The 20,293-nt window shown below is 40.3% G+C and overlaps 1 protein-coding gene across 7 annotated transcripts in view; it reads right to left on the reverse strand.

Annotated features, from left to right (window-relative positions):
* Window positions 1-20,293, reverse strand: part of ADGRG2 (adhesion G protein-coupled receptor G2) — a 132,291-nt gene that overhangs the window by 29,458 nt on the left and 82,540 nt on the right. For 3 of the 7 annotated variants that reach the window (XM_032840803.1, XM_032840805.1, XM_032840809.1), the window contains 10 exons: window positions 17,331-17,366; window positions 14,712-14,750; window positions 14,575-14,598; window positions 13,036-13,074; window positions 11,080-11,121; window positions 8,802-8,855; window positions 5,298-5,350; window positions 4,403-4,458; window positions 1,440-1,479; window positions 907-944 (listed from right to left, as the gene is read on the reverse strand). In XM_032840803.1, coding sequence (XP_032696694.1) covers window positions 907-944; window positions 1,440-1,479; window positions 4,403-4,458; window positions 5,298-5,350; window positions 8,802-8,855; window positions 11,080-11,121; window positions 13,036-13,074; window positions 14,575-14,598; window positions 14,712-14,750; window positions 17,331-17,366 — 421 coding nt within the window. Of the gene's footprint in view, window positions 1-906; window positions 945-1,439; window positions 1,480-3,825; window positions 3,867-4,402; window positions 4,459-5,297; window positions 5,351-8,801; window positions 8,856-11,079; window positions 11,122-13,035; window positions 13,075-14,574; window positions 14,599-14,711; window positions 14,751-17,330; window positions 17,367-20,293 lie in introns of those variants that run through there. The other 4 variants (XM_032840806.1, XM_032840807.1, XM_032840808.1 and 1 more) reach the window with 4 other exon arrangements.

Genomic DNA, 20,293 nt, shown 5'->3' on the forward strand with positions numbered 1-20,293 from the left:
CCCTGTCACATACCAGCCTGGATGAACATCGAGGTCTCTTAAATCCAAAACCTCTCTGGCAATTCAATCTAGATCATCTGATAACTAGCAATTTAAGACATTATCGCTTATTTTTTTTCTTTAGTCTTGATTTACGTGAAAAAATGTTAATGTTGTAAATAACCAAAAGTGGTAAATGACATGAACTCAATATATATATATATATGTAAATATACATATATATATATTTAGTAGATAGGGATTCAATCTACAGTTTTATGAGGAATTGCCATTATCTGTACCAATGAACAGCTTGATGAGCAGAAACGGTCACTTTCTGGGACCTGTGCTATCACAGAATGCTCAGGATTCAGGTGACGACATTACTGACCCATGTGAGCCATTAGCTTATGCAGCCAGGACAGTTGATGGACACCATGTAACATGATCATCTGTGCAACTTCAAATAATTGTCCGGCAATCTCTGATTCACCCCTGCACCTCTTTTTAATTTCTTCTCTTCTCCTGCATTCCCGTCTTTTCCTCCCTTCTCTCCTTCTCCCAAGCACCATATTATGTTCCTCCTTCTCTGTCTCGCCTTCACCAGACTGGACCACTGGGAGCCATTTCTTGGTTATACTGGTGGCCCTTGGGGCTAAGGATACTGACAGTTCTTAGCATCACAGCACCAGAGGCAAATGGCACAATCCTACCCACCCCTTTGCAATCCACAAAGAAACGGGAAGACGCAGGTGACAGAGCGATGAGTGTTTCAGAGACCAAAAACATATATCCAAAATGTATGAATATGTATGCATTTATTTTTTTAATATTATTTATTTTAGAGGAACACATTTAAAACCCCTCAATACCTTATTTCTCATAAGTAGCGAAATAATATGGATAAAAGTATTAAAAATGACTAACCTTTGGGCCTCTGCTGTGGCACACACGGTAAAATAAGTCTGGAAAAAAATACATACATATATATATATATATATACACACACACACATAGGTTCCTTTGACAGTTGTAAATGTCAGACAAAATAACCCAGCACTTATCACAGCCTCACAGAACCTTAGAATCACAATAACCCCTAGGGATGATCCAATTCACATTGCTGTTGGATTTCCGCCCAACTTTCAAAGCTACTGGGGCAAACAAGGTTTGCCTGCATCCTGCTACCGTCAAGAACTCACTACCACACAAGGGAGCTCAATCTGGGGCCCTCGTTTTAGGAAACTTTCCCTGTAACATCCACCCATGGTTATTTCCAGCTCTGACTCTGGATCCATCCAGTTCGGATTTCTGGGGCAACGGAATTAGTCTAGTCAATCTTTCTCTATGACAGATTTGGGGAAGTTTGAATACATTTCTCCTCAGGAACGCAGAACTCCATGCTTTCCCCCAAACAGAAACAGTAATGATAAACAAGGCATAGGATGTTCTCTGATTACCTCACTTAAGGTTTGCAGGATTTTGTTTAGCTCTGATCGTCTGTTAATAAAACAAGAGAAATTGACATGAAGGAGATCACTGGTGACGTTAAATTCAAAACAAGTTAGATTTTTAGCAATTAAATTAAGCCTATGGTATTTACTGTTTCCGGTGTTCACTTTGAAGTAACACTGGGTATACTAAGAGATTCCTATGTGAGAAAAATAAATTATTTATATGACAAGGGAAACTAACCAGACAGAAGCTGTATCAGTTCTAGCCAACAGCAAGATATAAATTATGGTTGAACGATCTTGTTATTCATTAGGCTCCTGCAACCCCCAGGCAGCTTCTTCTGGCAGAGGGCCCAAGGGACAGCCAGCCCAAGGCGAAATTTCTGAGAGGGGCTCACCAATCACCGTGGGGCCCTGCACCCCTGATTTCTTCCTCACTCCCTCTCCACCTGACCCCACCACCCTCTAGCACTCTCCAGCCCCCATTCCCCTCCTCACCACTCCTCTTCCAGAATCTCCCTCATTCCTTTCCTCCAATCCCTCTCAAACAACACCTTTATTTCTTCAATGTGGAAGAGTTTCACGAGAGGTTAGGATAAAAGAAACCTAGTTAAAGAATTCACTCTAGGAGTGCCTGGGTGGCTCAGTAAGTTAAGCATCTACCTTCAACTAGGGTCATGATTTTGAGGTCCTGGGATGGGCTATGTCAGGCTTCTTGCTCAGGGGGAGCCTGCTTCTCCCTCCTCTGCCCTTCTCTCTCAAATAAATGAAGAAGAAGAGGAGGAGGAGGAGGAGAGGGGAAAGGAGGAGGGGGAGGAGAATTCACTCTAAGGCAACCATTCTCAACTGGGGGCGGGGGGAGACAGACTCTGTCCCGCAGAGGACATTAGGCAATATCTGGAGATGTTTTTGATTGTCACAGTTGGGGGCTGGGTGTTACTGGCACCTAGTGGGTAGAGGTCATAGATCTGTTACAGATCCTACAGTGCAAACACAGCCCCACATACTAGAGGACAATCAGGTCCAAAATGGCAATAGTGCCAAGGCTAAGAAACCCAGCTCCACGGAATGGGCGATAGTTCTAGGTGGCTCCAGGGAAGGTCTAGAGGAAAGAAGAGAACAATTGTGACAACAATAAGTAATCAGCTAGCTTTTCTATCTGGCAGGAGCCGCTCCTCCTTAACTGTGCTCAGAGGGTACCTTCCCGGGGATCTCCCTGGTCCCTGGGTTCAAGTCCATCCACTCTGCCTGTTCTGTATTTAGATATGTAGAACATCCTTCGGTGCCCTAGACATATCGCATTCATTGTAGGGATTGTACTGTATCATTGTTTGTTTGCATCCTAGGTATATTCTACCGGACTCTAGACTCCTGGTTCTAAAAATTGGCCTCAGGCTAGAACCACCAGGGGGCTTTCAAAAGTACCAACTTCTGTGTCCCAGCCCCCAAATACTGATCTAATTGTTATAGTGTGCCTGGACATCAGGATTTTTAAAAGCTCCCCCAGGTGATTTTAATATGTGGCCAGGGTAGAGAACCATTGTTCTAGAACAGTTTTCCATCCTGAGAGTTGGGTTTATCCCAAAGGCCAAACCCATAGTAGGTACCCAACAAATGCTTTGTGGCTTTAAATGAATTCCTCTGTATTTCAAATCTAATAATTCAGATGAATTGTAAATATGCAAATTTGTGTTTTATTTACAAATTTGTGAGTTTAAAAAATGTATCTTGGGGTGCCTGGGTGGCTCAGTCAATTAAGTGTCTCCCTTCAGCTCAGGTCACGATCCTGGAGTCCAGCACCAGGCTTTCTGCTCACTGGGGAGTCCGAGTCTCCCTCTGATTCTCCTCCCTCTCGTGCTCTCTCTCTCTCTCTCTCACTCTTTCTCTCTCTCAAATAAAATAAATGAAATCTTTTTTAAAAGTTGAAAAAATTAAAAAATTAAAAAATGTATCTTATCCACATTGTTTCCCATCTAAAGTTTAAGATACTTCTAGGACATTGAGATTTTCTGCTTTTTATTTCATACATATACTCTGAATAGCTAGGAAAGCTACGTTTTTATTAGGAGTTCAAAAAATAGGAATAAAGGACAGAAACACCACTCCTGTCCATCCCAGTTCTCACCCAGTTCTCACCACTCTCACTAGGGGAGCCCTACAGATGTCTGATAGCCCCCAGATATCAGATATAAGAGATATAAGGCTCCCCTCCACCTCCGCACTGCTAACCCAGGGGAAGCAGCCAGGTCAAAATGCTAATTGAAAGGATGACCCTGAAAGAGTGTTCTTTTTTGTTTTGTTTTGTTTCGTGTTATTTTGTTTTTGACCTAGTTCAATATCATCACAGATACTCCCCGGACATTTTGGATTTAGTTCAAAATTTGATGCAAACCTCATTTGAGGGGTAGTAGCAAGGTTGAGAGCAGGTAAATTTTATCTTCGATGCTGCTTCCAAGCACAGGGATGAAGACAGGATGTTTCTGCTCCCAGTGACGCTCAGGTAAGACTGACTCCAGGCCTAGACTGATATTTTGACCTCATGTCTGACTGGGAGCACCTGTATTTGTAATGTATTTCTCACTGTCCATGCTTAAACCTGGAAGCTGGTACCTACTTCATGAAGACCTCTCTGACTTTTGAATGACTAAGGCTTCATGAAAGCACGAACAAATGGAACACATAGCATCCCACCTTGAACTCCTCTTCCAACCTTTCTACCAAATCATATTAAAGCTCAAATACCAATTCAAACTGACCTCTTAACGTATCTACGGAGTGTCAAGGAGAAGAGCCTCACAGGGCTATCTGATGACGGGTGACTACCGTCTATCCGCTAAGAAGTCAAGAACCAATTCTTTATAAGCTTTGGGTCTATTTCCCCTTCTCAGTTTCCAAAAGTAAAGACCACTCAACAAGCATCTTTCCGTGACTGATGTCTTAACTTTTAAATCAAGCAGCAGATTACTCACCTCGATTCCCTTAGAGACAGGATGCCCAATAAGGTGCCATTAGCCGCATTTTGATTCTGTTAGGGGCACAAAATCATTAAGAATATAACAAATACTGTTGTGGGTTTTTTTTTTTACACTCTAACAAGAAGTTGTTCTTCAGTTTCATTGGCCACCCAAAGAAATACACCCTAAAACGGAATGCTAACCAAAGATCAAATCCTATTGACTGAGCTGGTTTCTGTTTTTATATTTCCTTTAAAAAATATTCTGAATCAGCAAGTCCAATGTGCTCACTGATTTCATTGTTCCAAGGGTTCCCCAAAAAGAACATGTTAAAGCTCTCCACATTAAAAGGTCCCAGACATAAGTAAAGATCCCAGTGTAAAGAGGGAACTTGGTAGCAGACTCCACTGCATTTCTAGCACCTTATTCCTCACCTGGCGCATAGTGGGTGCTCAGGAAATAGTCACTAAAAGAACAAACCACATTTGGCTGGGATCCTCTGACCCGATCTAGGTCATGGGAAGACTGACACTACCGTCTCTAAATCCCCCGTGGGCTGAAACAGAATCAGATTCATAAGACTCCTCTTAGACTCAATATATTTCTTATTGCCAGAAGTTTCTACTATAATTTAAAATTTTTTTTAAAGGCAATAGGATTCCATCATATAAACATTCAGCAGCAAGCTTAGTGAAAACTGAAATATGCTTATTAACAAAGTACTGTGATTATTATGAAGACAAACCCTCTTGACAAAGCTAGTGATTCAACAACACGTTTTTATTTAAATTTGGTCCTAAAAGTAAATATGCCAAATACCACGAATAATCTGAACCTTAAACAAATCTTTAAATGCACAAGCACTTGCTTTTTAAAATTACAATTAAAAAAAAAATCTTTTAAAACCTACCTGGGTACCATTGCTTTCTTCATATGGAAACATTATTTCACCTCTAAAGAATGCTAAAAATAAATTTGGAAAATAAAATTTGAGACTTGCATCCTTAGAGCTTAAGGATTAATACAACACAGGAAAAGATTATCAGATTAATAATGAATAATCAAACTAATAAAATAAATGGTTTCGTCAAATTCTTCGCAGTTACTCACATTTACCGTCTTTTCTGTCAGAACCATACTCAATGACCATCAGTACAATTTTCAGAAAATGTGAACAATAAATTCTGTGTGGGAATGTGGAAAGAGAAAAACCTTGTCTCCTGGTCAAGAAATTTTAATCCTACATGCTGCTCATCAGAGCCTCATTTCCCATAAAGATGCTAACTTGGGGAACTGGCTCTAACATACAAAATACTTTGGGGGGCACCAGGGTGACTCAGTTAGTTAAGCTTCTGCCTTTGGCTCAGGTCATGATCCCAGGGTCCTTGGATGGAGCCCTGTACCCAGGCTCCCTGCTCGGTGGGGAGCCTGCTTCTTCCTCTCCCTCTGCCCCTGCTTGTGCTTGTACTCTGTTTGTCTTCTCTCAAATGAATAAAATAAAAATCTTTAAAAAATAATCTTTTGGGGGTTTTCTGGTTGTAGTTACATACAAAAAGGAGGGAGAGAAAAAGCATTTCTCAGAAATTAAGCAGCCGTATAACAGTCTAATTATTCCTTGTCATTTGACCTTTTTTTTTTTTTTTAAGATTTTATTTATTTATTTGACAGAGAGAGACACAGCAAGAGAGGGAACACAAGCAGGAGTGTGTGAGGGAGAAGCAGGCTTCCCCCTGAGCAGGGAACCCGATGCGGGGCTCGGTCCCAGCACCCTGGGGTCATGACCTGAGCCAAAGGCAGCCGCTTAACGGATAAGCCACCTGGGCACCCCTTTTTCTTCCTTTTAGAAATAGAGCTACCAAGTGCAATCTCTCCCCAAGAACAAAGTTAAGATTTTGCTTTTGAAACCTGAATAGTATGCTGGGAAAATCCTTTCTTCAGTTGAACAACTCACTGTGTCTTTCGTCCCAGAAATGCCAGAAAACTCTGTTCTTAAAATGCGCACTTCGGGAAAATACAGAACTCAATTTCAGTCAACCTGTTTCCTACAGGGTATACTTGGAGGGGCTCCGAGTCGATCAAAAAAGAAAGAAAGAGAGAGAGAGAGAAAAAAAATAGAGACTGCTTAACACAAGTACACTGTGTGCACTTCATAATCTACAGAGACCGAAAACCGGCCTCTTGAGCAGAAGGCAAAGAGGTCATACAAACTAGGGCAGGTGTCAGCCATTTTTCTGGTATCCGATCAGACATTTAAGGTTTTGTGGGCCATACATTCTGTCAGAACTACTCAACTTCGTAGTTGTAGCATGAGATGCCAAACAATATGTACACAAATGACATGGCTATGTCCCAATAAAACTTTATTTACAAAAACAGGTGGCAGGCATTATTTAGACTATGCGCAGTCGTTTGTCAACTCCTGAGCTGGAGGCTTAAATGCCTTCTCAGCCATCTCTTACAGCAACCCAAAGTACCACTGATGCCCACAGCCAAGAACCCAATGGTCCACTTCCACTTAAAATGGCCGACAAAGCCACAAGCCCAGTAACTAACAGGATTTATCTCTTTTAGCAACTTCCCTCCTGAGAACCTCAACTTTGGCGTATTGATACCGAAATCTCAATTAATGCAGCATACAATTATTAAAAGTAAAGATACTTGATATATGCATAGAATTACTTCTAAATTTGGGGGGAAAAAACCTTAGCTATTAAAAATGTATTTAGTGAGTGCATGCCAACACCCACAGTTTCTCTCCCTCACCCCCCTTGATTCTCCAAGTTCATCCTTCAGTCTTGTGGAACGCACGCTGAATTTCAGAAGCGTGCCCAGAGCCCAGAGGTAGCAGAGCAACTGGGAAGCTTCTGACCCTCAGCCTAACTCTGCCTGGTCAGCTCCCAGTTTTTTCACCAGCCTCCGTTTCCCTTAATGATCTCAGATTGGAACCTGAGAGAAGTGAAGGTTTCTAGTTTCTGGCAGGATACCATGGGATTTCTGGGGCCAAAAGAGTTGGTTCCCTGATGACGTTGTTGTTTTCACCAGACACTAAAACAAATGGTCAATTCAGTCACTTAATTGGGGAAAACATTACTCCAACCAGCTTCCTGGCATCTGTTATTCAAGATGACCATTTTTTTTTAAACTAAATGTTCAATTTGCAAAGTTATCAAACATCATGTAGACACAACACTAAACTAGACATTAGTCACCAGTCCAAAACACAGATGAAGCGTAAAAATAATGAAATGATGGAGAATTCAGTAAGAGAAGGGTAAGAAAAGAGGGAGGGAAGAAGAGGAAGAATTACAACATATGTGAAAGTGAAATATATCTAACCAGTCTTTTTTCTATTTAATCAAACCAGCTAATATCTGCCTACTACACTCTACCTGGTGCATTCTATCAGCAGAAAGTTCATATACGTAAATCTCACATTCACACAAGCAGAAAAGTTTTGGGGACCATTCTTTGAATACAAAGTTTTCTTCTTTTCTAATACTATCCAACCTTAAATTCTTTTACTTGAAGTTGTTTCCTATGTTTTTAAAACAAATTATTAAAGGAAACAGAACAAAAGGAACCAAAAAAAACGGGAAATATTCCTATAAGGATTATTTTTTAAGACTTTAATATTACAAAATACTTCACTACCTTCCTCCTCTCTCTTCCCGTGATCCAGTTCTGACCTGCCACACCATGTTTTTATGTTTTTCACATCTGCTTTCATTGGTTTTAATAAGGAAAGAAACCCAGAGAGCCAAACCAACGTGAGAAAAATGGCTGTTTCATTCCTTCTGGCCCATGGCAGAAGGGAAAATATTCCCATTTCAAAAACAGTGTGTTCTCAAGAGATTTCCATCTTCAATTCAAAAAATAGTGGGCACAGTCTGGGTTAAGGATGGCAAAGTACACTGTGGGCACTACTGGAATTAGCATCCAATTAAACTAGGTATACATGAGGTTTTCAACATTCCGGTACAGCGGTTTATTTTACTTTTAGCAAAAGACAACACCCTCTTTCTAAGCTATAATACTTAAGGGTCTATGGAAAAACTTGAGGGATTTATATACCAGAAGTGGCTTTCAATAATTAAGTTCATTACTAGTTAATATTCACAGATCAACTCTAAGGATATTAGTTATGGATTTAAAGCTATGGAGAAAAATATTTGGTGTAGAGCTTCATGTTCTCATATTAAGGAAATTCATCGCCATCTCACTAAGCAACAGGGAGATCATTTCAGGCAGATCTAAAATTCACTTTTGTTTTCATTTGGGACTTCTTACTAGCCAGACGATGTGAAAAGAGAGAGATCAAAGAGATACGCATCACATCCTCAACAGGAGAAAAACAAACCTTTTCTCTCTCTGGAGCTCATTTATCTGGTAATATGTAATGTACACAAGAACTAACCTGAGTCATTGCAAATAGACGACAAATTGCAGATATTTCTCTGGGGTTTGACTCCTGCAAAGAAAACAATCCAGCCGGTTAAATATGTCAACACGTACACTTACATCCTACATTGTCAAGAGAATTCACAAATTTAGGCATCAAATGTGGACCAAAAATATTGTAAGTTGGGTATCATTGGCTGGATGAATTCCACAAAGACTAGAGGAACAAGAGACTTTTCGTTTCGTAGCTGCCCAGCTATACAGCTTGACTCTTTACTATTCCTTAGTATGTCACTGTCTAATTCCCAAACTCCTCCCTCAAAATTTTTGTTGTCCTGTTCCCAATTAATCCCTCTCCCGTCTGACATAAAAAGAACAGTATGAAGGCAAATCGAGCATGGAGACTTTAAATGCAATAGCCCTTACTCATAGATCCTCCTTCCTTTCCTGGGTAGGGGAGTCCTTGAACACTCTAATGCTGGTCTTATTTCCCTATGCAAATATATTAAGAAATAACAGCAGTGTCATGATGTCATCACACCTAGGCAAAAACCACGAAATTCAAAACTATTTGCTCAACAACCACCATATTCTACAGGTTTTGGAAGGTTGCAGATACAGACCCTGCCCTCAACGAGCGTACAATCTAGTAAGTGATGGTGGCCGGTAAATAAAAAGTTATAGTGAGGGCAAAATGGAGGGAAGGCCAGGACAAGAGACCACACAGGCATACAAAGGAGGGAGAGACGAATGGGAGATGAAATAAGCCATGTTAGAACCAAAAACTTCCTACATAGTCACCTAAAAAACACTGCATCCTTTGGTGAAAAGAGAAGTACATCTCTTCTTTTGACTTGAAGAGAGCTCAAGGTTTACTCCCCTAAAAATCTTGCCTTAATTTCATCCTTTTGGTGAAGTATATGAAATCTATAGTAAATGAGGGGCAAATGCTGATAACACATTAAGCAAAGTGCCAAGGGGAAAAGACTTTAAGTTAAGGAATATTTTGCTGTCCTTGTGAGGTCTGGCTTGGTCAGAATTATGTATGCAATGCCCGATTGCTATTTTATTTCCATTGTACTTTAGGAGTGCATAATTTTTTTCTTAAGAGAACGAGTTTGGACACAAACTAAAATTAGAACTTGTGTTAGTGCATGTGAAATGGTTTCTGCGAGAACGATCTGGGTGACGTTTGTTGTATAGGTATCGTGCTTCAGCTAAGAGTTTTGATTCTGTGAACAAACTAAATTTAGGTGCCACAAGGTACCCGACATGTAGAATTCTATATTGTTTCACAGCAATGTTACCCACGCCAAAAGAGAAATTTCATTTTGAATATACCTGCTTTAGATGGTGGGTAGTAATGCTTTAAATGTTCTCTACAATCCTTGGTCTACTGTTCACTCAGTGTTACCTTCCATCTCTCATCTTTCTCTAAATTTTTGGCACCTTTGTTTCCAGCGATGTGCGTCTTTTGCTGCTCAAGAACCCTGAGAATTTTTTTTCCCATTCTTAGGGCTTATCTGTAATCTCCCCCGAGTACATGGCCACAGGTCATCCTTTAAATCGTGAGTAAGAAAACTTTATGAAGGGTCAAAAATAAATATTTTAGGCTTTGTGGGCCATATAGTCTCTGTCACAACTACTCGACTCTCCTGTTCATTGTACCGGAAAAGTAGCCATAGATAACATGTAAACAAACAGGCATGGCAGTGTCCTAATAAAACTTTATTTACAAAAACAGGCAGTGGGCCATATTTGCCCAGCAGGCCACAGTTTGCCAACCCCTATTTGAAATCAACCAGAAGCCTTTGTTAAGCAAATCGCGTATTCCTACTCTTGCACTAGGTACTTAAAAGTACATCCCTTTATTTGATTTCAAAAGAGTTTGAGATTGACTCCTCTAAGAAACCTTCCCTCATAAATTACATCCCATCGATAACCACTAGCACCAGCCCTTTTATTTCCCACGCTTCTTAACCATGTCAGAAACACCTGTGTTATCATTTGCCTTTATCTGCATACATGTTTGTGTTAATTATCTCTTTATCTGCCTAATCTCTCCCCAAACTAGAAGATTCTGAAGGGTGGGCACTATGTAACATCGTGAGTATATAGCCCCAGACACTTAGTACAACTTCAGGTACCCAGTGCATAAACATCTATTCATTAAGAACAGATTTCATTTTAAAAGGTAGGAGAAAAGAGAAAGAAAACATCAAAACCAGCCATTTGTTTCATTTTACTTTAGTTATAAAAAAGAAAAAAGTCTTGATATTGATAATAAATCATACCTGATGCATTGAAGGTTTTTACTATAGTGATTTTAGTTTTTTCTGCAAAGAAGCAATTTAAATATTAGAGCAGAACTGTTGCTTGTTTTTAAAAAACAATTTGCCATGAGTAGCATTTTAGTGAAGTGCTAAGAAAATCATACTGACACCTTTTGGCCACTATGGCTCTTCCCGGCAGCAGAATAAAGGGAAATCACATACCCAGATCCTATAGCATTGAAATAGGGTGGGTGTGGGCTTTGGATTCCCATGTTTACCCAGTTCTCTCCCACCCATTACACACCCCACTGTTTGTGCCATTCTACTGCGATTTCCACGTGCTGCTGCTAGACAAATTAATGTGGAATTACACTTCAAATATGTAGAATTAAGCCACTCTCAGGACCTTCAGGTGACAGGTTGCAAAGAAAAGGTGGTTCAGAATAAAACTTAATGGAAACACAAGATCTAAAATACTGCATACTCTATAATCAAGAAAATGCCCTGCTATTTTCTCTAGGAGCTAACATAATATTATCGCTATTACATCCGTAGATATAATTATTCTCAAAGAGGCTGAAACACTCGACTACGGTTGTACAATAAGCTCACAGCAGAACCAGGACAGAACTGTTCAAACTGCAGGCTAATAGGAACACGCTCTGAAGAAGCAAACCTTAGAAATGGCTTCCCCAGAGTATGTTGGGTTCATTTCTCAGATAACGGAGAACAGGTTTAGAAATCCTTGCCCTAAGGATGGCCAATTAGAAGAGGCTGTGATAGGGGCACAGATTTGCAAAGGTCTGTCTGCCTGGGTGAGTGGCAAATTCTGAAGAGAACACAAAGCTCAGATCTTAGAGAAGCACTTAAGAATGATAACGTTACACTACCAGCTTCTGAAACCTCGATTGTGTTATGTGTGACCGATGAGTTCCCGTTTTAGTGTGCGACTGACTCATGGGTAATGGCTGGTGGTAATTACAGATGCTGACAGTATTTTGCATTATCATATAGTATTTGGTTTGCCCTGATACTGTCCTTCCCAGAGCAAACAAAACACATCTATGAAATGAACTTCTGGTTCTAGAAACAAAAGTGCTTTTGGGGAAAAATGTTCAACCTCACTAATCGAGAATGTAAAACACAACCTACAGAATTGAAAGCTCTGATAATATGTGAAATAGTCTCAGCTCTCAGCAAAGGTACGGTGACACGGATATCCTCATTCACTGCTGACAGGAATGTTGCTGGGTACAAGCTTTCAAGAGGGTAACTGAGCAGTATATCTATCAAGGACCTTAAAATACTCGCCAACTGCTAACCCATTACATCCAATCCTTAGAATGCTTCCTACGGAAATCGGGAATGAACGCAAAATGTTCGCACAAGGATGTTCATTGCAACAATTTCTATTAAAAAAGTAGAAACAGCTTTAAGGATGTTCAACATATGGTACACAATGGAATATTATCAAGTCATTAATAGTAGTGGACAGCAGAAAATACTTATAATTTAATATGAAATCAAAAGGGCAAAACATAAAAATCTATATGCACTATGACTATTGCATAAAAGACACACACACACACATACTGCATATGTATATATGATCATGAATGGAAATATACCAAATGATTAACAGTAACAGTCTTAGAAAAGTAACATTAGAGATGATTTCTATTTTTTTCACTATATTTTTCTATATTCTCCATTTGTTATGAGCGAAGATAACAAAAATAAGATAACAAAATAATTAAAAATTACACTTTTTTAATGTTATTTTAAATGGAGGGAGTTCAAGAAAATGATAACACCAGAATGACACTATCAAAGTGAAATGAGTAGTAAATCAACAATTGAAGGCACAGGAAGTAGGCAAGGAGACAACATTTAACAACCCAGAAGGCTGACCACACAAGTGAGAAACCCAAGAAGGCAGAGGACGAGCTATTATATTTAGAAAGAACTTGGTATTACCTGTTTTGTTTAAAGTGGATAATACACTCGAAGTAGCATCTGAAATAAAATAATGAAAATTAAGCCTAATTATTGATACGCTTAACAAACACATGCATCTTCTAGATTCCTTAAACATTTCACTTTTCCCCAAATCCTAGAGAAGCTAGAGAGTTTTGCAAAAGCCAGCTGACACTATCGAATGTATTTGCTGCCCATCCCGCCACACACTAACCATTCTCCAAACCCCAGACACAAGTATTCATTCTTTTTTTTTTCTTTAAAGATTTTATTTATTTATTTGACAGAGGGAGAGAGATCACAAGCAGGCAGAGAGGCAGGCAGAGAGGCAGGGGGAAGCAGGCTCCCTGCTGAGCAGAGAGCCCGATGTGGGGCTCGATCCCAGGACCCTGAGATCATGACCCAAGCCGAAGGCAGTGGCTTAACCCACTGAGCCACCCAGGTGCCCCAAGTATTCACTCTTTTAAAATGTGTTTTCCAAACACAGGTGATATGTCTAAAATACAGCAACACTTCTATGATTATTAGATTTAAATAAATTCATTTATGTTGTTTAATATTTTATCCCTTCTATACTCCATTATAGTATAAGTCCCTAAGGGATATATTTCCAGTTAATACCAACTTTAACATACAGCCCTGCGGATGCCTGATGGTACACTCCTACAAAGCAATCTTCAAGTAGCTCTAGCTTAAAATTAAACTTCTTAAACATTATATTTAACTGACTTTTAGAAAAAAAAACTCATTTCGATCTTATTTCCCTTAAAATTCCATTGAAAATCTATTCTAACTGCTATTTCTTTAAATAGAAATCATGGTATCATTTATTATTCTGGATGAAACCTTAAGGGGGAAAGGCACATATTATCACACTTAAAAATCCACATACAATGGATCTAAAAACTACTGCCAAAGCTATTTTGAAGATGTTCTTTCCCTTTAAAAAGTAATTAAATGTAGGGGCACCTGGGTGGCTCAGTGGGTTAAGCCTCTGCCTTCGGCTCAGGTCATGATCCCAGGGTCCTGGGATCAAGCCCCACATCGGGCTCTCTGCTTAGCGGGGAGCCTGCTTCCTCCTCTCTCTCTCTCTCTGCCTGCCTCTCTGCCTACTTGTGATTCTGTCTGTCAAATAAATAAATAAAATCTTTAAAAAAAAGGGGGGGGTGGCCTTTGAACACTCTATGCCGAATCATTGAAGTCACTGGATGTGCTTTCCACATTTAAACCATCTGTCATATAAAATGTGCTGGCATTGTGTTGGAAAGCAAGAGAAATAGGGTACTCAGAATGGGATCAGCATTTCTTCTTTTTCACAGAACACTTAGCATGGTGGGGGGCTGGCCTCCTTCCATAAGAATGTTTTCATTTAACCAAGAACTTCAGGGTACTCTCCAGAGTCAACAAATTTGGGGATTTGTTTGATTTGGGGTGTTTTTCCTTCAGCATATTTGAATATGAAAACCTTCGACACCACTCATTATACTTATATTCATATTAAGGGTTATCAATTTTCACTTGCTTCAGAAAAATTCTTACCATTTAGGCTTGTAGTTTCAACCTCTTTTGTCCCGGGGGGGGGGGGGGGAACAAATAAAAGGCATAATTAAATCCAAAACTTAACAAATTGGGCTAAAACTAGGTTTGAATTTTTTTCAAAATCTTGCCTGGAGTACCATTGGTGTAGGGGACAAAACCAACAAAAGACGATTCAACTGCAAGAGGAAAAAACAAAAAATTTTCAAATTAATATTTTGAAACAATTATTTATTGAATTCTAAGGAGTTAAAACTTTTGAGATAGAATTATAAAAAGAAGTAGACAACACGTTATCAGACCAATATGAACCTCCAAGCCCCATAATCTCTCAGAGACTATACACTTAACCAGAGAATTGCAGAGAAAGAACCCCAAGAAATGAAATGAACACAGCTGTCTCATTTTACGGACAAAGAACTTGAGACTCATCCCTCAAAGCCTGCTCCTACCTATGGAATATTACGGAAATAAGTTTTGGAACCACAGCAAAATATGTGACATACCACTTCCAAATTTTTTCAGCCAGAGAATACAAGAAAACGTTTTATACTTTGAATAATTGTCAAACTACAATTATGAAATATATGAGCACATTGGCTCCACTCTGTTTTAGTAATGCCTGGCACTCTTCCCATTGTGAATTGATTTAAAAAACAAAAAACAAAAAACTTTGCTATCACTCAGTACAGTACCACCTAACACATTTTCCTGGTAAGTTGTTTTAAAATATAGCTGCTATTAAGACAATCAAGTTCTAAGTTTCCCATGGAGTAAATACACTTACGCTAAGAGGTCAATCTACTACACACATTTTGCATGTTTAAGTATTAAAAAGATCCTATGGCTTGACTTCTACATATACACAGCAAAAGTAAATGCAAACATTTTACAAGTAACACAAGCTCTGCCACAGGAGGCAGACTGATATATTCAGTGGGTAACGACAACATTTGGGTGTGTCAAGGCGCTTGGCTGGCCTGCCTTAGACTGCTCATGCGTTGGCTGAAACACACACACCCTGTCTTACATTATTGCTTTCATATTTTGTCATTGACTACATTTTTTTTTTTTAATCACCAAGGATATTTCTTAAGAAATCAGACGGTTTCTGAGCAGTAAGATTCAAAGTGTGGGTATGGAATCCTTTGCTGTTGGGACAAAACAAAATAACTGGCCAAAGCTGGTTTTTTAATGAATGAGTATCTGCTCTTCTGAAAGGTGATGAGTGGTGAGAAGAGGCCAGTATGCACAACCCCCTGCTGGTCCCTGGATGTGTTCCGGCTATTCTGTTCCAGTTAGTGTGGCTCTCCCCCGGGGAACCCAGGACCCACGCTTTGACTGGAACCAGTGGCTGCCTTCAAATCTCCATATCCTCTATTTCCATGCAAACAGGATTTTGCTAAGATATCACCATGATTAAGCCAGATGATGGCTACTGTACTAGGAGAAAAATACAGTGGTTCGTTGCACCCTAGGAACCTTTAACAGCAAGGGGGCAAATTGGCACAGTCCAAAAAGCTTGGACTTCGGAGGCTTGCAGTCCTGGTTTGAATCTTCACCCCATCCCCTTATCACTCAGAATAATGATCGTTATTACTTCTTGAGGGTTTACTCTGGGCCAGGTGCATAGGTCATCTCCTTTCACCTTCATGACTACTTATGAAGCAGATACTATTATATTCCCCGATTTATACATGAAGCAACTGGGGCCCAGAAAGGTGAAGAAACTTGCCCAAAGTCACACAGCTAAGCAGTGGGATGTGGAGGGTGGTGTCCAAGCTCAAACACAAGTAGTTTGCTTCCACAGAATGTGTGAACATGAGCAAGTTTTATCCTCTCTGACCCTCAGTTTCCTCGTCTAGAATGTGGATATAGTAATTCCTATACTGCAAGACTGGAAGCTGAACGAGATGTCTGGAGACTCCTAAGCATGTGGTATGTCCACAAGAAGTTAACAGCTATTGTTACTAATTTCATTTAAATGAATTAACAGCAGAAGCTCATTTTGATACAACTAAGGATACAATGTGAATTGACTGGCTCCTTACCGTAAAAGATTGTTCTACGATATATGGTATAGCAGGAAGAACGCAGAAGGAGGAGGCAAAAAAGCCACGTGCTGCCTGTGCCTGATGGGGGCAGGGAGTTGTGTGACCTTGGGTAAGTTACTGGGGCTTCACTATCCCATCGGCTCTCACCATATGGGGCTAGAACACTTTATCCCTGACTTCCGGTTCTGGTTCCAGCTAGCAGTTGTGAATGTGGGTTCTAGTCCTGGTTCCCGCCAACAGGGTCCTAGTGAAAAATTTCTCTTGATTGCCTTCCCATTCTCAGGAAGGCTAAGCCCTCAGAAATCCTTTGAAAAAAATTTGTTCAGAAGTGACTGAGGAAATATATTGAAGAGAACATCTCATGCCTCAAATATACAGGAACACTGGGCAGGTTTATGTTCTTAATACTCTACAGGAGACCTATGAACGAGAATACTAAAAATAACGTTGAAGAACTTAAGCAGTCCCCCAAACGAAAACCCACAATTTATTCCTCAGCTTCATCCATAAGTGTGGGGGCACCAATTTGCCTGTCCTCTTGTCTGTGTGTACTATTGACTTTTCAGGTGTAGGTTTAGTGACAGAATTAAATCAACCTGTGTGGAGAAAAGCAATTTTGCTGTACCTGACCTCATGCCCTATTGCGTGAGGAACATTGAGACTATTTTCCTGAAATTCCCCAAAGCCATGAAATAACAGTCTTACCAGATGGTGATAACAGACTGGAATTATCGGCATTCTCTGTTGAGGAAAAAGGTGATTTAAAGTTAGTTTAGTTTGTGCATGAATTTGCAGATGAACAGCTTTAACAGGAGCAAATGGAAAATGAATCGCAAATAGCTACCAAAAGAGGGCACTGTATGACCGTACGATTATTTCCAATGGCCTGTCGTCAGTACTTCTCGACTCCATTCTCTCCAGACACATCTCTGGTGAAGCAATTCTTCCAATTTAACCTGTGACAGTGCTCTCTGTATTCTGTCATATAATGATTTAGTATATTTGAAACTGAAAATGATGACTGAGAACTTCAGTTGTTGGCTGGTATTCATTAAAATTTGTAAAAGTAAAGGGGCGTCCGGATGGTTCAGTCACTGAAGCGTCAAACTATGTTTCCACTCAGGTCATGATCTCAGGGTAGTGGGATCAATCCCAACCCCCTCAGCGGGGAGTCCGCTTAAGATGCTCTCTCTCCCTCTCCCTCTGCTCCTCCCCTCTTGGGCTCTCCGTCTCTCTAAAACAAAAAAAAGTTTAAAAAAAATCTTTTTCGAGGGGCACCTGGGTGGCTCAGTGGGTTAAAGCCTCTGCCTTCAGCTCAGGTCATGATCTCGGGGTCCTAGGATCGAGCCCCGTGTCGGGCTCTCTGCTCGGCGGGGAGCCTGCTTCCTCCCCTCTCTTTCTGCCTGCCTCTCTGCCTACCTGTGATCTCTATCTGTCAAATAAATAAGTAAAATCTTAAAAAAAAAATCTTTTTCGAAAAACAATTTGTGAAAGTAAAGGTATAGGGGCACCTGGGTGGCTCGGTGGGTTAAAGCCTCTGCCTTTGGCTCAGGTCATGATTCCAGGGTCCTGGGATCAAGCCCCGCATCGGGCTCTCTGCTCGGCAGGGAGCCTGCTTCCTCCCCTCTCTCTGCCTGCTTGTGATCTCTATCTGTCAAATAAATAAATAAAATCTTTAAAAAAAAAAAGTAAAGGTATATATATATATGCATAAATGAAACTTCCATTAACTGTGCTTCCTTGTATGCCTATCTGCACAGCCTTCCTGTTACACCTAGCAAGACGCTACTTCTTTCTTAGGAGTTAAACCCCATCAGATGCCTCTGGGTTTATAAACTACAAGAACTGCTGTTATCTACTTTCAGAGGATGCTCAGGTCCCTTAAAAAGAATTCTATTTTTTCCTCTCTGAAAAACAACACACACTTACTAGCACAACCCGAGATAAATTACAGATAATAAACAAAAAAGAAAATTAAAACCACCTATAATTTCACCACCCAAATTTAAATGACATTAATATTTTGGCATATATGCTTTGCTCTATGTTTATATGTATATCTACATACATATATAGATTTATGGATATATGTGTATATATGTGTTTATATGTATGAGAAAGTTCATATCACATCAACGATTTGTATCACAATTTTTCTCATGACAGTATATCCCGAACATTCTTCTCTATCATTAAACAATTTTCCACAATACGTAACTTGTGGTCACTGTATAGCATTTTAGTGACTGGATATACCATTAATTTATACCACAAATTTCATTTTAGTGGTAGAGTTTTCCATGATTATCAACAATGTTGTAATAAATACTTTTGGCTAGGGGCACCCGGGTGGCTCAGTTGTTAAGCATCTGCCTTCAGCTCAGGTCATGACCCCAGGGTGCTGCGATTGAGCCCCGAATCGGGCTCTCTGCTTGGCGGGGAGTCTGCTTCTCCCTTTCCCACTCCCCCTGCTTGTGTTCCCTCTCTTGCTGTGCTTTCCTCTGTCAAATAAATAAATAAAATCTTTAAAAAATATATTTTTGGCTAAATTTTTGCAATACATACTTGGCTGCATCCCTCAGAAATTCCTTGATTTTATATGTTAATAAAAAATTTAAAAATTTAAAAAAAAAAGGAATTCCTTGATTTTGGCTTCCAAAATGCCCTACAGGAAACAAACCAATTTAGACAGCTCTCTGCAGCCATGAATGCTACTCTCCCGAACTCTCATCCATATGCGGTATTACCTTGAAAGTTTTAAATTTTTTTAATTACAGAGGGAGGAAAGATTATTTCTACAGAGGTATCTTGAAATACAATTTTAAAAATAATATGTATGTTTGGGGGGTGCTGGGGTGGCTCACTAGGCTGGGCATCTGACTCTTGATTTCGGCTCGGGTCATAATCTTGGAGTTGTGGGATCAAGCCCCATGCCCGCTCAGTAGAGAGACTGCTTGAGATCTCTTTCCTTGTCCCTTTGCCCTGCTCAAAAGTGCTCTCGCTAAGAGAAATAAGTTGATCTTTAAAAAAAGGGTGGGGGGCGCCTGGGTGGCTCAGTGGGTTAAGCCTCTGCCTTGGGCTCAGGTCATGATCCCAGGGTGCTGGGATCAAGCTCTGCATTGGGCTCTCTGCTCAGCAGGGAGCCTGCTTCCCACCCCCACCCCCGCCTGCCTCTCTGCCTACCTGTGATCTCTGTCAAATAAATAAATAAAATCTTAAAAAAAAAAGAATATGTATGTTTGGAAACTAAAATTGCACAGTGAAACATACCTGGTAGGCTCCACAAGCCTATTTTTCCAAAGTGGTGGTAGGGTACTGGGATCATTAAAACACAATTTGGCTTAAAAGCAAGACCGATTGAGTGTTCAAGTTCCCAACTGCGCTGCAGCCAACAAGGCAAATGTATGCAGTGGTTAGTGCCTCGATGCCCCAAATTAATTGGAAGCACCTCCTCTTAGTTCTCTGTCCTTCAGTATCTCCCTCAGGCTACTTTAATATTCCACCAATTAAAGAGTCAGTTGAGGGGCGCCTGGGTGGCTCAGTGGGTTAAAGCCTCTGCCTTCGGCTCGGTTCATGGTCCCAGGGTCCTGGGATCGAGCTCCACATCGGGCTCTCTGCTCCACGGGGAGCCTGCTTCCTCCCCTCTCTCTCTGTCTGCCTCTCTGCCT

The sequence above is a fragment of the Lontra canadensis genome, unplaced genomic scaffold (assembly GCF_010015895.1).
Source record: "Lontra canadensis isolate GAN:19392208 unplaced genomic scaffold, GSC_riverotter_1.0 scaffold116, whole genome shotgun sequence".
Lineage (NCBI taxonomy): Eukaryota > Metazoa > Chordata > Mammalia > Carnivora > Mustelidae > Lontra > Lontra canadensis.